The 18,361-nt window shown below is 46.5% G+C and overlaps 1 protein-coding gene across 12 annotated transcripts in view; it reads left to right on the forward strand.

Annotated features, from left to right (window-relative positions):
- Positions 1-18,361, forward strand: part of NAV1 (neuron navigator 1) — a 950,201-nt gene that overhangs the window by 750,266 nt on the left and 181,574 nt on the right. For all 12 annotated transcript variants that reach the window (XM_069238908.1, XM_069238913.1, XM_069238909.1 and 9 more), the window contains 3 exons: positions 717-800; positions 5,374-5,485; positions 16,704-16,825. In XM_069238908.1, coding sequence (XP_069095009.1) covers positions 717-800; positions 5,374-5,485; positions 16,704-16,825 — 318 coding nt within the window. The remainder of the gene's footprint in view (positions 1-716; positions 801-5,373; positions 5,486-16,703; positions 16,826-18,361) is intronic.

Genomic DNA, 18,361 nt, shown 5'->3' on the forward strand with positions numbered 1-18,361 from the left:
AGGTCTGCACGTTATGTCGTCTGGAGCAGGATGTCCTGTCTGGACATCTCTCTCAGTGCCAATGGAGCATGACATCTAAAATGGACATTTACCCAAAGGTACGAGAGAGAAAGTGATGAGGCACCACGCACTCTACCAGTTTAATGAATGCAGCCTGCCTCATTGATCAGTAGAGGCTTATGGCCTAAGTAATGTGGTAGTCGTATCACTGCCAAACGAATGAGTACCACAACTGTTTGCGGGATTAATCCACACCCTCTTATTATGCGGTGTGTTCTTGCCCAGTTAATGGGAATAAAATGCTGTTGCCTCGGAGGCTGCTTTTAGTGTAGACAGGTTTGTGGTTGTTGCATTTCTCAAAACATTGAAATCGTGGTACATTGCTGAACATATCGTATAGCAAGTCATTGTTACATCAATTCTACAAAAGTAATTGTGTAAGATTGCAAGTGGATGTGCAACGTTCAGTGACCGAGCAAACGTAGTATGTAGTATCATGTCACAGAAATCTATACATTATACTTTCAATGAATAGTGTAGACAATTATTGATTCATTAATTTGCATGCTGAAATTTTGCCCTGTTAATCTGCACGTCACATTATTGGTTGGTTGTTGTGTGTGGTGTCTAGTTGTTGCACCCAATAGCAGCTGCTTGGTTAAGATGCATTTGTTCCACGTAGAGCATATTTCATGCTTTTTTTTGCTCTGTTTTAGGCAAACCTGGTAGCAGCCTTCGAGCAGTCCCTCGTGAATATGACATCCCGGCTCCGGCACCTTGCAGACACAGCGGAGGAGAAGGTCAGTGCTCAGGAGGTGGGAGTGGGCAGGTGTAGAATGTGGAGGACTGTAGGAAGTTGGCTCTGTATGCACTATTTCAAAGTAAGGAATAGTATGCACAGAGTCCAAGGGTTCCCCTTAGAGGTAAGATAGTGGCAATAAGAGATCATTCTAATGCTCTATTTTGTGGTAGTGTGGTCAAGCAGTAGGCTTATCAAAGGAGTAGTGTTAAGCATTTGTTGTACATACACAAGCAATAAACGAGGAACACACACTCAGACAATTCCAGGCCAATAGGTTTTTGTATAGAAAAATATATTTTCTTAGTTTATTTTAAGAACCACAGGTTCAAGATTTACATGTAATACTTCAAATGAAAGGTATTGGAGGTAGGTACTTTAGGAACTTTGAATTAGCAAAATAGGATATACACTTTTCACATAAATCACATATAGCTATTTTAAAACTAGGCACAGTGCAATTTTCAACAGTTCCTAGGGGGAGTAAGAGTTTGTTAGTTTTTGCAGGTAAGTAAACCACCTACGGGGTTGAAGTTTTGGTCCAAGGTAGCCCACCGTTGGGGGTTCAGAGCAACCCCAAAGTTACCACACCAGCAGCTCAGGCCCGGTCAGGTGCAGAGGTCAAAGTGGTGCCCAAAACGCATAGGCCTCAAAGGAGAAGGGGGTGCCCCGGTTCCAGTCTGCCAGCAGGTAAGTACCCGCGTCTTCGGAGGGCAGACCAGGGGGGTTTTGTAGGGCACCGGGGGAGACACAAGTCCACACAGAAAATACACCCTCAGCGGCACGGGGGCGGCCGGGTGCAGTGTGCAAACAAGTGTCGGGTTTGTAATTGAAATCAATGGGAGACCAAGGGGTCTCTTCAGCGATGCAGGCAAGGGGGGGGGGGGCTCCTCGAGGTAGCCACCACCTGGGCAAGGGAGAGGGCCTCCTGGGGGTCACTCCTGCACTGGAGTTCGGATCCTTCAGGTCCTGGGGGCTGCGGGTGCAAAGTCTTTACCAGGCGTTGGGATCTGAGGAACAGGCAGTCGCGGTCAGGGGGAGCCTCGGGATTCCCTCTGCAGGCGTCGCTGTGAGGGCAACTCTGGCTACTCACGGTCTCGCAGTCGCCGGGGAGACCTCCCTGAAGTGATTGTTCTCCACAAGTCGAGCCGGGGGCGTCGGGTGCAGAGTAGCAAGTCTCACGCTTCCGGCGGGAAACGCAAGTTGTTTTAAAGTTGCTCCTTTGTTACAAAGTTGCAGTCTTGGGTGAACAGAGCCGCTGTCCTCTGGAGTTCTTGCTCCTTCTAGAGCAGGGCAGTCCTCTGAGGATTCAGAGGTCACTGGTCCCTGGGGAAAGCATAGCTGGAGCAGTGTCTTTAGAAGTGGGGAGACAGGCCGGTAGAGCTGGGGCCAAAGCAGTTGGTGTCTCCGTCTTCTCTTCAGGGTTTTTCAGCTTAGCAGTCCTCTTCTTCTTAGGTTGCAGGAATCTGAGTTCCTAGGTTCTGGGGAGCCCTTAAATACTAAATTTAAGGGCGTGTTTAGGTCTGGGGGGTTAGTAGCCAATGGCTACTAGCCCTGGGTGGGTACGCCCTCTTTGTGCCTCCTCCCAAGGGGAGGGGGTCACATTCCTATCCCTATTGGGGGAATCCTCCATCTGCAAGATGGAGGATTTCTAAAAGTCAGTCACCTCAGCTCAGGACACCTTAGGGGCTGTCCTGACTGGCCAGTGACTCCTCCTTGTTTTTCTCATTATCTCCTCCGGCCTTGCTGCCAAAAGTGGGGCCGTGGCCGGAGGGGGCGGGCAACTCCACTAGCTGGAGTGCCCTGGGGTGCTGTAACAAAGGGGGAGAGCCTTTGAGGCTCACCGCCAGGTGTTACAGTTCCTGCAGGGGGAGGTGATAAGCATCTCCACCCAGTACAGGCTTTGTTACTAGCCACAGAGTGACAAAGGCACTCTCCAGATGTGGCCAGCAACATGTCTCGAGTGTGGCAGGTTGCTAAAACCAGTCAGCCTACACGGATAGTCGGTTAAGGTTTCAGGGGGCACCTCTAAGGTGCCCTCTGGGGTGTATATTACAATATGGCATCAGTGTGCATTTATTGTGCTGAGAAGTTTGATACCAAACTTCCCAGTTTTCAGTGTAGCCATTATGGTGCTGTGGAGTTCGTGCATGACAGACTCCCAGACCATATACTGTTATGGCTACCCTGCACTTACAATGTCTAAGGTTTTGCTTAGACACTGTAGGGGCACAGTGCTCATGCACTGGTGCCCTCACCTTTGGTATAGTGCATCCTGCCTTACGGCTGTAAGGCCTGCTAGAGGGGTGACTTATCTATACTGCATAGGCAGTGTGAGGTTGGCATGGCACCCTGAGGGGAGTGCCATGTCGACTTACTCGTTTTGTCCTCACCAGCACACACAAGCTGGCAAGCAGTGTGTCTGTGCTGAGTGAGGGGTCCCCAGGGTGGCATAAGATATGCTGCAGCCCTTAGAGACCTTCCCTGGCATCAGGGCCCTTGGTACCAGGGGTACCAGTTACAAGGGACTTATCTGGATGCCAGGGTGTGCCAATTGTGGAAACAAAAGTACAGGTTAGGGAAAGAACACTGGTGCTGGGGCCTGGTTAGCAGGCCTCAGCACACTTTCAAATCAAAACTTAGCATCAGCAAAGGCAAATAGTCAGGGGGTAACCATGCCAAGGAGGCATTTCCTTACAAGGACCTTATTGCTTTAATATCATTTTAGGAGCACATTCCCTTGCGATAGTTCAGTTTTTGGCATGCACTATCAAATACTTATTTACCACATTATTATTTTGTCAAAAACTTAGTGATCATCTTAGTTTGATTAAAAAATACACCTGTTTACCTAACCTTTGGTACATTGCTACAAACCAGCATAGACCGATCTAAAATGTTAGAAATTAAAATTGAGACTTCATAAAAAAGTGTTTGCATCTGTGCGTTATGCTTTCTTTTAAATCTTATTACGTTATTGTAGTGTAGTAAATAGTGACCCTAAGCCAGGTGCTTTAGAAATCTCATGGGCACACCAAGATGGCATTATTGCGCCATCATACATATGCCTATCCTTTTTCTTCTGAATTTTCTGCGTAACAATTTCAGATTGCCATTGGTTTCAGACACACAGTTCACAGGTATGACGCATATATGAGAGGATTTTGAAACACAACTATGTGCAGAATACCACTAGCCAAATATAATAATCCATTTTACAAACTTAGTGTAAATTATACTATATCATATAGACTAACATGAGCATGATAGGTAATGTAGTTTGTATAGTAGTAAATTGTTCCAAATACATTTACTATGCCTCAAATTTAAGAATTATGTTTAATTGACGAGGTAGCTGCTTCACAAAGTTCCGGGGGAAAGTTTAAAATCTATTCCCTCTAAATTAACACTTGTCACCTGAGTAGTCACAAAGGTCCCCGGGAAGAGCCTTGAAAATCTGGTTTCCCGGAGTATTCATTTTCTATTTTCTATGCTTACTTCTACCGATTAGACTTACAGGAGTATTAAATGCAGATTTTTGCATTGGCATTTATTTTTTTAGTTTTCTATGCGACAAAGAAATCATGTTTTTCCATGAGGAACCCCTCCCCCATTTTGCTACACCAACTTGAAATATGGGGACATGTTCTCCCTATTCCACACCTTCGAAAACGCAGGTACTCCAACATTTGTTTTTGGAGTACATTGATTAGTGTGTCCAGGGCGGCATGCAAAATGTTTGAACTCCTACAAATTAACAGGCTGTCACATCCCATAGATTTGCATTGTTACCACCTATCACTCACCTTTTCCGTATCTTACTTTCCGACATTCCTCAGAAGGCATTTTCATCTGTTGACATGTATATCGACAGACCCTGAAGCTACCACTCTTTTGTCTTTTAGTGGTTTTGGTGTTCTAATGTTAAATACCTTTACTTTTCCTCTTGATTGTGTAGAGTACTCTGTAGTCCTAGTGGCACTGCAAAACAATAAATACTTGTCTTGTTTTGTCAAGTGGTAGTAGGCTGGGATTTAATCGTTTGGAGGAGCTGGTCGTACAAAAAGTCAGTGCGAAAATACTTGATGTCCATGTCTAATTTGGATACTGATATTAAAGTATGTTGCTGTTAGACTTTCAGATGCTTTTCACAGTTATTTTAATTTTGCAGCATCTAAGATTATTTCATGGTATAGCAGTGTCATGCTGCAGCCCTTTGGGGATTCTGCTACGATTCAATGTAAACTCATTTTAATTACTTTGAGAACATTTCTGTGTTGCAGGACCACGTTAGAATGTTGAGGTATTGATGATATTTTTTGAGTGTTCAATGGAATCTATATCCAACATTGAAGTACACTTTTAAAGTCTTATATCATGAGAGCTGTGAGTTTGGGAACCTGGTTTTTGGGAGTTTAAGAATTTACAAGGTGTAATTTGATTTGAACTGGTGTAAAAGAATATCCTCATGATGGTATGATTGCAGCCTTGTGTTAAAGCACTTGGACTGGTGTGTTTAAGCGTGAAGTTTAATTTCATAAAAAAGCCGATGTATTTAATATTTATGTTCTCAGGATTCCGAGCTGGTTGAGCTGCGAGAGACCATTGAATTTCTGAAAACGAAGAACTCCGAGGCCCAGGATGTCATCCAAGGAGCTCTAAACCCTTCAGACGTCAATCCAAGAGGTGCGTTTATATGTCGGTCTGTTTTTCATATTCTGATTCTCTTTTCATCATGTCAGGGGCAGTCGTACAGGAAGCTTGTAGGAAGTTGGCTCTGTATGTGCTATTTCAAAGTAAGGAATAGCATGCACAGAGTCCAAGGGTTCCCCTTAGAGGTAAAATAGTGGTAAAAATAGATAATACTAATGCTCTATTTTGTGGTAGTGTGGTCGAGCAGTAGGCTTATCCAAGGAGTAGTGTTAAGCATTTGTTGTACATACACATAGACAATAAATGAGGTACACACACTCAGAGACAAATCCAGCCAATAGGTTTTTATATAGAAAAATATCTTTTCTTAGTTTATTTTAAGAACCACAGGTTCAAATTCTACATGTAATAGCTCCTTCGAAAGGTATTGCAGGTAAGTACTTTAGGAACTTCAAATCATAAAAATTGCATGTATACTTTTCAAGTTATTGACAAATAGCTGTTTTAAAAGTGGACACTTAGTGCAATTTTCACAGTTCCTGGGGGAGGTAAGTTTTTGTTAGTTTTACCAGGTAAGTAGGACACTTACAGGGTTCAGTTCTTGGTCCAAGGTAGCCCACCGTTGGGGGTTCAGAGCAACCCCAAAGTCACCACACCAGCAGCTCAGGGCCGGTCAGGTGCAGAGTTCCAAGTGGTGCCCAAAACACATAGGCTAGAATGGAGTGAAGGGGGTGCCCCGGTTCCGGTCTGCTTGCAGGTAAGTACCCGCGTCTTCGGAGGGCAGACCAGGGGGGTTTTGTAGGGCACCGGGGGGGACACAAGTCCACACAGAAATTTCACCCTCAGCAGCGCGGGGGCGGCCGGGTGCAGTGTCGAAACAAGCGTCGGGTTTGTAATGGAAGTCAATGGGAGATCTAGGGATCTCTTCAGCGCTGCAGGCAGGCAAGGGGGGGGTTCCTCGGGGAAACCTCCACTTGGGTAAGGGAGAGGGACTCCTGGGGGTCACTCCTCCAGTGAAAGTCCGGTCCTTCAGGTCCTGGGGGCTGCGGGTGCAGGGTCTCTCCCAGGTGTCGGGACTTTAGGTTCAAAGAGTCGCGGTCAGGGGAAGCCTCGGGATTCCCTCTGCAGGCGGCGCTGTGGGGGCTCAGGGGGGACAGGTTTTGGTACTCACAGTATCAGAGTAGTCCTGGGGTCCCTCCTGAGGTGTTGGATCGCCACCAGCCGAGTCGGGGTCGCCGGGTGCAGTGTTGCAAGTCTCACGCCTTTTGCGGGGAGCTTGCAGGGTTCTTTAAAGCTGCTGGAAACAAAGTTGCAGCTTTTCTTGGAGCAGGTCCGCTGTCCTCGGGAGTTTCTTGTCTTTTCGAAGCAGGGGCAGTCCTCAGAGGATGTCGAGGTCGCTGGTCCCTTCGGAAGGCGTCGCTGGAGCAGGATCTTTGGAAGGCAGGAGACAGGCCGGTGAGTTTCTGGAGCCAAGGCAGTTGTCGTCTTCTGGTCTTCCGCTGCAGGGGTTTTCAGCTGGGCAGTCCTTCTTCTTGTTGCAGGAATCTAATTTTCTAGGGTTCAGGGTAGCCCTTAAATACTAAATTTAAGGGCGTGTTTAGGTCTGGGGGGTTAGTAGCCAATGGCCACTAGCCCTGAGGGTGGGTACACCCTCTTTGTGCCTCCTCCCAAGGGGAGGGGGTCACAATCCTAACCCTATTGGGGGAATCCTCCATCTGCAAGATGGAGGATTTCTAAAAGTCAGAGTCACCTCAGCTCAGGACACCTTAGGGGCTGTCCTGACTGGCCAGTGACTCCTCCTTGTTGCTTGCTTTGTTCCCTCCAGCCTTGCCGCCAAAAGTGGGGGCCGTGGCCGGAGGGGGCGGGCAACTCCACTAAGCTGGAGTGCCCTGCTGGGCTGCGACAAAGGGGTGAGCCTTTGAGGCTCACCGCCAGGTGTCACAGCTCCTGCCTGGGGGAGGTGTTAGCATCTCCACCCAGTGCAGGCTTTGTTACTGGCCTCAGAGTGACAAAGGCACTCTCCCCATGGGGCCAGCAACATGTCTCTGGTGTGGCAGGCTGCTGGAACTAGTCAGCCTACACAGACAGTCGGTTAAGTTTCAGGGGGCACCTCTAAGGTGCCCTCTGTGGTGTATTTTACAATAAAATGTACACTGGCATCAGTGTGCATTTATTGTGCTGAGAAGTTTGATACCAAACTTCCCAGTTTTCAGTGTAGCCATTATGGTGCGGTGGAGTTCGTGTAAAACAGACTCCCAGACCATATACTCTTATGGCTACCCTGCACTTACAATGTCTAAGGTTTTGCTTAGACACTGTAGGGGCACAGTGCTCATGCACTGGTACCCTCACCTATGGTATAGTGCACCCTGCCTTAGGGCTGTAAGGCCTGCTAGAGGGGTGTCTTACCTATACTGCATAGGCAGTGAGAGGCTGGCATGGCACCCTGAGGGGAGTGCCATGTCGACTTACTCATTTTGTTCTCACCAGCACACACAGGCTGGTAAGCAGTGTGTCTGTGCTGAGTGAGGGGTCTCTAGGGTGGCATAATACATGCTACAGCCCTTAGAGACCTTCCCTGGCATCAGGGCCCTTGGTACCAGAGGTACCAGTTACAAGGGACTTATCTGGATGCCAGGGTGTGCCAATTGTGGAAACAATGGTACATTTTAGGTGAAAGAACACTGGTGCTGGGGCCTGGTTAGCAGGGTCCCAGCACACTTCTCAGTCAAGTCAGCATCAGTATCAGGCAAAAAGTGGGGGGTAACTGCAACAGGGAGCCATTTCTTTACACAAGCCCCCCCCAGCCCACAGGCCAGGAGACTCAGCCAACGCTGGAAGAGTCTTCCTAGTCTGTCAGGCGAGGAAGAGTAGAGGAAATGGCTGGTTTGTTGCAGGGCCTACTCTGCCTTACATCCTCCTGTTCAGGTCATTCCCTCTGGGGAACTGACCCACTTCCACAGTGATAGGACCTAGTCTGAACTGCCTCTTGTCTGTGCTTTTTATGTCTTCACCCATTCTCTCTATTTTGAGGTCAGAGGTATCCACCTCTGCTAATCTTATCTTAGCCAGGGTCACCCCTAGCTTACCCAAAGAGGTTACCCAGAGCTGGAGTAACCCCACCATGACCAACAGGGTCAGGGGGCCTAACTTGTTATTTGGCATGGGGTCAGACCACCAGGCCAAGGATAGTGCAGCCATAAAGGCTAACACCCAGCAGAGGCCACTGACAGCTGTCAGTGCCCAGAACCACACCTTTAGCTCTTCACCTAGAAGGGAAGGGGCTAAGTTACAGGCTTTTTTGGGTTCAGGGTGCCTGTCTGCTGTATTAGAGTGGGGGGTCACCACATCTTGTAGTAAACACCCTTCTTCCACTCTTTCTTCTGTTAGCTGAGGAGCCACCCACTCAGGCTTAACAGTTGCCTGACTAGCCAGGACTTCTTGTGGGTCAGGTTGGACTTTATCAGAGCCATTTTTGGAGTTCTCCCCTACTGGAGCAGAATCTCCTTGGCTTGCTGGAACCTTGGCTAAAGGTTGTCCACCTTTCCTACTCTGTTTCCTTTTCTTTTTCTTCTGGGGCCTACTTGCATTTACTGCAGAGGCAGGACTTCCAGAATCCTTGGGAGAGGACTGGCACTGGACCAGTTCCTCTCTTGGGCTCTGACTAACCTCTGGGTAGTCATTTCCAAGGAGACAATCAAGGGGGAGGTCTGTACTGACTACTACCCTTCTCCAGCTAAGAGTGCCACCCACTTCTATGGGTACTAAAGCCACAGGCCTCTTAGTGACCCTGTCTAGGCTAACTCTTACCCTGGCAGTCTCACCTGGGATGTACTGGTTTGAGAGCACCAGCCTGTCATGCACAATAGTGTGACTGGCACAAGTGTCTCTCAGGGCAGTGGTTGGGATTCCATTCACCAGTAGGTGGTGGAAGTGTCTACTTCCCTCTGGAATCTCCAACTCACCTGTTGGGCCCTGTTTCCAGTTGAAGGCTATGAAGACCTCCTCATCTGAGGAGTCATCTCCCATGGCTACACTGGTTACCCCTGGAATTTTGTTCTGGGGTTTGTTTTTGGGACAAGAAGTGTCCTTGGTGTGGTGCCCAGACTGTTTACAGTTGTGGCACCATGCCTTAGTGGCATCCCAGTTCTTACCCTGGTACCCACCTTTGTTTTGGGTTGTGTCTTGGGGCCCACCCACCTGTTCTGGTTTTTGGGGGCCTACAGAGGACTCTTTTTCTTTGTTTCTAGTGTCACCCACTTTCTCCTGGGGAGTTTTTGTAACCCCTTTCTTTTGGTCACCCCCAGTGGAAGTTTTGGTTACCCTAGTCTTGACCCAGTGGTCTGCCTTCTTTCCCAATTCTTGGGGAGAAATTGGACCTAGGTCTACCAGATACTGATGCAACTTTTCATTGAAGCAGTTACTTAAAATGTGTTCTTTCATAAACAAATTATAAAGCCCAACATAGTTACACACTTCATTTCCAGTTAACCAACCATCCAGTGTTTTGACTGAGTAGTCTACAAAATCAACCCAGGTCTGGCTCGAGGATTTTTGAGCCCCCCTGAATCTAATTCTATACTCCTCAGTGGAGAATCCAAAGCCCTCAATCAGGGTACCCTTCATGAGGTCATAGGATTCTGCATCTTTTCCAGAGAGTGTGAGGAGTCTATCCCTACACTTTCCAGTGAACATTTCCCAAAGGAGAGCACCCCAGTGAGATCTGTTCACTTTTCTGGTTACACAAGCCCTCTCAAAAGCTGTGAACCATTTGGTGATGTCATCACCATCTTCATATTTTGTTACAATCCCTTTGGGGATTTTTAGGATGTCAGGAGAATCTCTGACCCTATTTAAGTTGCTGCCACCATTGATGGGACCTAGGCCCATCTCTTTTCTTTACCTTTCTATGGCTAGGAGCTGCTTTTCCAAAGCCAATCTTTTGGCCATCCTGGCTAACTGGATGTCCTCTTCACTGGGGCTATCCTCAGTGATTTCAGAGGTGTTGGTCTCTCCTGTGAGGGAACCAGCATCTCTGACTATTATTTTTGGAGTCAGGGTTTGAGGGACCCTGTTCTCCCTAGATAGGACTGGTAGGGGGGAATTGTCCTCCAAGTCACTATCCTCTTCCTCTGAGTTGCCACCCTCAGAGGGGTTGGCCTTTTCAAACTCTGCCAAAAGCTCCTGGAGCTGTATTTTGGTAGGTTTGGGGCCCATTGTTATTTTCTTTATTTTACAGAGTGACCTTAGCTCCCTCATCTTAAGATGGAGGTAAGGTGTGGTGTCGAGTTCCACCACATTCACATCTGTGCTAGACATTATGCTTCTAAAAGTTGGAATACTTTTTAAGAAACTAAAAACTGGTTCTAGAATCTAATTCAAACTCTTACAAACTTTTAAACTCTAAAAGAAATGCTAAACAGGATCTAACACAAGGCCCTAGCAGGTCTTTTAAGAATTTAGAAAACTTTTCAAATTGCAAAAATCAATTTCTAATGACAATTTTGGAATTTGTCGTGTGATCAGGTATTGGCTGAGTAGTCCAGCAAATGCAAAGTCTTGTACCCCACCGCTGATCCACCAATGTAGGAAGTTGGCTCTGTATGTGCTATTTCAAAGTAAGGAATAGCATGCACAGAGTCCAAGGGTTCCCCTTAGAGGTAAAATAGTGGTAAAAATAGATAATACTAATGCTCTATTTTGTGGTAGTGTGGTCGAGCAGTAGGCTTATCCAAGGAGTAGTGTTAAGCATTTGTTGTACATACACATAGACAATAAATGAGGTACACACACTCAGAGACAAATCCAGCCAATAGGTTTTTATATAGAAAAATATCTTTTCTTAGTTTATTTTAAGAACCACAGGTTCAAATTCTACATGTAATAGCTCCTTCGAAAGGTATTGCAGGTAAGTACTTTAGGAACTTCAAATCATAAAAATTGCATGTATACTTTTCAAGTTATTGACAAATAGCTGTTTTAAAAGTGGACACTTAGTGCAATTTTCACAGTTCCTGGGGGAGGTAAGTTTTTGTTAGTTTTACCAGGTAAGTAGGACACTTACAGGGTTCAGTTCTTGGTCCAAGGTAGCCCACCGTTGGGGGTTCAGAGCAACCCCAAAGTCACCACACCAGCAGCTCAGGGCCGGTCAGGTGCAGAGTTCCAAGTGGTGCCCAAAACACATAGGCTAGAATGGAGTGAAGGGGGTGCCCCGGTTCCGGTCTGCTTGCAGGTAAGTACCCGCGTCTTCGGAGGGCAGACCAGGGGGGTTTTGTAGGGCACCGGGGGGGACACAAGTCCACACAGAAATTTCACCCTCAGCAGCGCGGGGGCGGCCGGGTGCAGTGTCGAAACAAGCGTCGGGTTTGTAATGGAAGTCAATGGGAGATCTAGGGATCTCTTCAGCGCTGCAGGCAGGCAAGGGGGGGGTTCCTCGGGGAAACCTCCACTTGGGTAAGGGAGAGGGACTCCTGGGGGTCACTCCTCCAGTGAAAGTCCGGTCCTTCAGGTCCTGGGGGCTGCGGGTGCAGGGTCTCTCCCAGGTGTCGGGACTTTAGGTTCAAAGAGTCGCGGTCAGGGGAAGCCTCGGGATTCCCTCTGCAGGCGGCGCTGTGGGGGCTCAGGGGGGACAGGTTTTGGTACTCACAGTATCAGAGTAGTCCTGGGGTCCCTCCTGAGGTGTTGGATCGCCACCAGCCGAGTCGGGGTCGCCGGGTGCAGTGTTGCAAGTCTCACGCCTTTTGCGGGGAGCTTGCAGGGTTCTTTAAAGCTGCTGGAAACAAAGTTGCAGCTTTTCTTGGAGCAGGTCCGCTGTCCTCGGGAGTTTCTTGTCTTTTCGAAGCAGGGGCAGTCCTCAGAGGATGTCGAGGTCGCTGGTCCCTTCGGAAGGCGTCGCTGGAGCAGGATCTTTGGAAGGCAGGAGACAGGCCGGTGAGTTTCTGGAGCCAAGGCAGTTGTCGTCTTCTGGTCTTCCGCTGCAGGGGTTTTCAGCTGGGCAGTCCTTCTTCTTGTTGCAGGAATCTAATTTTCTAGGGTTCAGGGTAGCCCTTAAATACTAAATTTAAGGGCGTGTTTAGGTCTGGGGGGTTAGTAGCCAATGGCCACTAGCCCTGAGGGTGGGTACACCCTCTTTGTGCCTCCTCCCAAGGGGAGGGGGTCACAATCCTAACCCTATTGGGGGAATCCTCCATCTGCAAGATGGAGGATTTCTAAAAGTCAGAGTCACCTCAGCTCAGGACACCTTAGGGGCTGTCCTGACTGGCCAGTGACTCCTCCTTGTTGCTTGCTTTGTTCCCTCCAGCCTTGCCGCCAAAAGTGGGGGCCGTGGCCGGAGGGGGCGGGCAACTCCACTAAGCTGGAGTGCCCTGCTGGGCTGCGACAAAGGGGTGAGCCTTTGAGGCTCACCGCCAGGTGTCACAGCTCCTGCCTGGGGGAGGTGTTAGCATCTCCACCCAGTGCAGGCTTTGTTACTGGCCTCAGAGTGACAAAGGCACTCTCCCCATGGGGCCAGCAACATGTCTCTGGTGTGGCAGGCTGCTGGAACTAGTCAGCCTACACAGACAGTCGGTTAAGTTTCAGGGGGCACCTCTAAGGTGCCCTCTGTGGTGTATTTTACAATAAAATGTACACTGGCATCAGTGTGCATTTATTGTGCTGAGAAGTTTGATACCAAACTTCCCAGTTTTCAGTGTAGCCATTATGGTGCGGTGGAGTTCGTGTAAAACAGACTCCCAGACCATATACTCTTATGGCTACCCTGCACTTACAATGTCTAAGGTTTTGCTTAGACACTGTAGGGGCACAGTGCTCATGCACTGGTACCCTCACCTATGGTATAGTGCACCCTGCCTTAGGGCTGTAAGGCCTGCTAGAGGGGTGTCTTACCTATACTGCATAGGCAGTGAGAGGCTGGCATGGCACCCTGAGGGGAGTGCCATGTCGACTTACTCATTTTGTTCTCACCAGCACACACAGGCTGGTAAGCAGTGTGTCTGTGCTGAGTGAGGGGTCTCTAGGGTGGCATAATACATGCTACAGCCCTTAGAGACCTTCCCTGGCATCAGGGCCCTTGGTACCAGAGGTACCAGTTACAAGGGACTTATCTGGATGCCAGGGTGTGCCAATTGTGGAAACAATGGTACATTTTAGGTGAAAGAACACTGGTGCTGGGGCCTGGTTAGCAGGGTCCCAGCACACTTCTCAGTCAAGTCAGCATCAGTATCAGGCAAAAAGTGGGGGGTAACTGCAACAGGGAGCCATTTCTTTACAAAGCTTGTCAGCAGAGAATACTCTATATTTAATAGAAATTTCTGAGTTACTTTCACATTCCTCCTCTCCCTCATCTAACTCAACACATGGGACTGAGTGATCAGCTATTATTTTCTGAGAGATATGGTCTATGACAGCACATTAAAAGGTGAAGGCCATTTATTTTTATTTTTTTATTAGTAATGAGTTAGGAAAATCCCTTTGATTGTAATGAGTTTGGAAATTCCCTTTGATTTCACTAAAATCCGAAGGGAGTTTTCAATAGCTTACAAGTGAGCATGCTCTAGGAAAAAATATTCAAAAATTAAGGTGGTCTTTACCATCCCTTTCTATTGTGCTGCAAGAGGATCAGCACTCTGGTTATTAAAGTGGCACACACGTGCATTCACATTAGTAAAATGTAGCCTGGCAATACAAAAAACATAATGGGGTGGCAAGATGTGCAAAAATCCAGTAGTATTAGTAGCTGATACACCATTCACACAGTGTAGAAGAAGAAATAATACATGAACTGTCCTTTGCATATATGCAATTTTTATAACGCAAACGCAACTGGAAAACCGGAGCGTGCTGTAAAGAGTCCAAGGCAAAGGCACAGTCAAATGTGTGATTGGAGGAATACATGGTTTCGAAAATCAGAAACATAGTCTTTCTGCTTCTTGATGTGATGTTCATTAAAAAGTTATGTCTTAAGGTCTTTCCTAAGTTGGAGCAGGGTTGGGGCAGTCCTGATGCCTATGGCTGTATTGCTTCACATTCAGGATACTTTTATGGAAAAGGCATGTTGCCTTTTGGATGTTCTGGACGCAGATATGTTGAAAGTCCCCAGAGATGGTCAACATGTCATCCAGATAGCCAGAGATGGTGGCTGTGATCACAGTGTAGATGATGCAGCTGTTTTTGAAGATGTTGTGGGTGGAGGTAATGAGGTCATATTTTTTTCATGCCCTTGATGAGGGGTTGCGTTTAATGCATGATGGCCTAAAGGGTGGCCAGTGTGGAGTCAGAGGGGCCATGGAACAAGCCATTACCACCATCCAGATGTGAAAGTGTGTGGGCTTGCGTGGTAGATATGAAGTCACTTTCTGTGATGAATGGGTTCACTTTCTTTATTAGAGAGAGCTGATACCAAGCAGTCTAAGTTTTCTTGGTGATGTGTTCCATGAGGGTGAGATCGGTACTGGGTAAAACTTAGGGGTCAGATTAATCTATTTTCATGTTGTTGAGCTAAGATTGGCTAGACGTTCTTTGTTGTGTTTGATGCACAGCAGATGGTCAGATTTGGCTTCAAGTGGGTGCTTGATGAAATGCAAGCAGCATTTCACGCGATTGGCATCTGAACCTGAGTAGATGTTCAATACATTGTGTTTCACTGATGTGTTGGTGAAATTTGGTGTTATTATCTATGTGTAGAGCACCAGAGAGCTCCATGTAGATGTTGCAGATGACAGGAGACATGATAGAACCACAAGGAACTCCACAAGTGATATAGATCTGGGATCTAGAAGTCCTCATGTGTGTGAACCAGTAATAGGTAGATTGATAGGAGGAAAACAAGTGAAGAAAGTCTCCTGTGAATGCTGTTTGAGGCTTCAGGATATGGTCAATGTTGTTGAGCCATTTGAAATGTCTAATAATTTCATGAGGCAGTTGTCGTTGTAACTGTGCGAGGAAGGCATCATCTCTGATTTGCAAGGTGCCCGTGTCTGTGCAGCAGTGTAATTGTGGATGTCACAATGATTATCATGAAGGAGATGGTTGGTGTTGATCTGATCTTGATGTTTTACATAAGCTGCTGTTTCAATTATCTTGCCAATGAAGAATGGTTTTTTTCTGAAGTGGGAAGATCTGCCCCGTCTTGAAAGCTTCAGAGACGATGTCTGAGTGAGGAAGGCATTAACAGTGGTTAGTAGCAGTGAGAAAACTTCACCAAAGAAGACTTTGAAGAAGGATGAGAGTAAGATATCACCTTCACAGGTGTGGCTTTGAGGCTATAGTGGTTTGTATTATGAAATATCTTCTAGGTTCATATGGAGTGGATGCCAGAGAAGAAATACGTAGAGTGTTTCCAAAATACAGTTGGATAATCTGCATTTATTTGAAGACGTGATTGATTTACAGTAGTGGAGTGTTGTACAGGAGGGTCAAACAAGGGATCAACACATGCTTGACTGTTTTGGCAACTTCTCTGCTTCTATTGGAACTTCTTTGACGATGGTGGTGTAGTACTTGGTGTTGGCTTATGTAACAAGTTGTCTCTGGTGTCTCTGGCAAGTGGAGCGGCTTTAGTAGCATGAAGTTGTTGCAGTTCTTTTTTCTTCCATTTTCTTTACTGTCTGAGGATGGATAATTTGTTGTCAGCCAAGACTTTAAAGTACCAGTTGTTGAAAATTTCGTCTTGCTCATTCATGCTTTAGTTGGTATGTTTGTGTTTGCATGGTTTAACAGAAATGTGTTGCAATAATCTAGAAGGGTGTTAGTGTAAAAAATGGCTATGGCAAGAAAAGGGATGAGATTGTGCTTTAGGTTGTCTACAGAAATGTCGTCTTTGAAGGATCTGAAGATTTGTTCTCATTTGAGTTGACTTCAGTGTTTTGGTTGGATGCTCAGTCCTAGGGATAGCAGGCAAATCAGTCCAGTCTAGTAGTAATACAGAGACGTCAAGGGCCAAGATGTGGTCTTTGGAGGGAAGTGAGTGAATAACATGCTACACCAGGTGGGCATTGATTAGGTCGACGCAGGAGCATGTTGTTTTAATGCTTGATAGATGAGACGATGAGGATCTCTGAGAATGTGTCCATGAACTCTTTGTTCTGCAACACAGGTCTGTGTCATTTGTACTTGATCAACTTTCTCTTATTCATAAATCACCTTAGATTGCATTTTCTCATCAAGAGAGTATTCATGATGTTTTTTTTTAGGTCTGTAAAACTGTGGGCTGGCTTATTTCTTTTGATTATTGTTTTCCCTTAACCCCATTCAGAACTTCGCATTCGGAGGCAGAATTCCTCGGACAGCATCTCCAGCCTTAACAGCATTACTAGCCACTCAAGTGTGGGCAGCAGTAAAGAGTGTGATGCCAAGAAAAAGAAAAAGAAGAGCTGGGTGAGTGTGACTGATTTTGCATCCTTCCTAAACATCTCCAGCTTTTGTTTACACCCTTTAAAAGTTGAAAAATTGACTCATAATCTTGAAGAGAGTTCTACAAAAGGCCACTGCTCTGGTCTCTTCAAATGTGAGCAAGCTTGCAGAATTAGGAGACAAGCATGTTTAACTGACAGAGTGTTGGGAGGTGTGCATACTCTTTAAATGCATAAATGAAAAGGGGCATTTAAAGAGCACAGCTCCAAGTTAGTACTGGTATCGGCTTACATGCCGGGATGTACAGAGTTGAGTACAAGAATGGCATTATTACACAGTAGTTACAGTTTCCAGCTGAATGAAGAGTGTGGAGGGAAATGCCTTCCCAGATTGGAAAGCTGAATGTTTTACCATAAGAATGGTTGTAAAAATACAGTGTATTATTACATTTGGGAAATAAACTTTCTAAAGTGAGACAAGGCCAAGTCTTGCACCCTGAGCCCTATAGCAAAATGAAGAATGCTGATGTGACGCTAAAGAAGAAAGCTATCATGCATTTGTTCACAGCGATGTAAATCTACTAATCATATCTTTTCACCTACGTTTTTTTTAATAGACTTTGAACTTTTACTTGGTTTCAAAAGTCGTAGCTTCCCATCAGTAGTCTCGTTCCATCATACCTGTCCAGACACATTGACCACTATGCAAACAGTCAATATACATGAGTTTAAATGATGAGATGAGAATGTCCCCTTCATGTTTTATGAATGTGAACCACTGCCATGTGTGTACAACCACGTGTATGTGGTATCCCGAGTTTCATTTTGGTCCTGGTGTCATGCTAATAAAGCATGAGTCTGGTGACAGCCTAGTGCAAAAACCTAACTCTTCATTGTGCCAATTTCATGGATGTTCCAGTTGGGGGATACTCCAGTGCTATGTCTTGTGAGAAGCATCACTTTATACAAAGGCTGCGTCTAGAGAGAAACCTCAGAGACACACCTGAAAGAGAACCACCCCAAACTGTTTCCGAAGTTTGAGACAGTGAGTCCACATCCTCATTTAGAAAATGTGTATATGAATGGGATCCAAATTGCCCCACTTTGTTCCAGTCCCTGGCTCTTCATGACCACGTAATGGATGCTCTACACAGTATTCAGAGTTGCTGTTTGACCAGGGCTGCAGTCTGCTTTACAACCATTCTCCTCAGGTGAAGGAACATAACATAAAGGCTGCTGGAAGAGTTTACAGTCTGCCGGTACATAGAAACCTGTCTGCCTGCCAAGATAGGAAAGAAACCTGCCTGGCCCTGCAGGAGGATAGACTTCGGGGAGGAGAAGCCTTGCATTTTCCTAGACTAAGAAACACCCATAGATAGAGGACTGCTTGAGAGCTTGAAGAAAGGAGCGACCTATTCGGACAAAAGCCATGAAAAGACTGCATACATCCAGCTTCACCTTGACGCAAGCTGCATCTACCCTCTCGTGTATTGGCTCTGATCATGGCTGTGATTGCCTGTTGTCTGTATTAGACCAAAGTGGACTGCATCTGACTTCCCAT

This window comes from Pleurodeles waltl, chromosome 6, assembly GCF_031143425.1.
Source record: "Pleurodeles waltl isolate 20211129_DDA chromosome 6, aPleWal1.hap1.20221129, whole genome shotgun sequence".
Lineage (NCBI taxonomy): Eukaryota > Metazoa > Chordata > Amphibia > Caudata > Salamandridae > Pleurodeles > Pleurodeles waltl.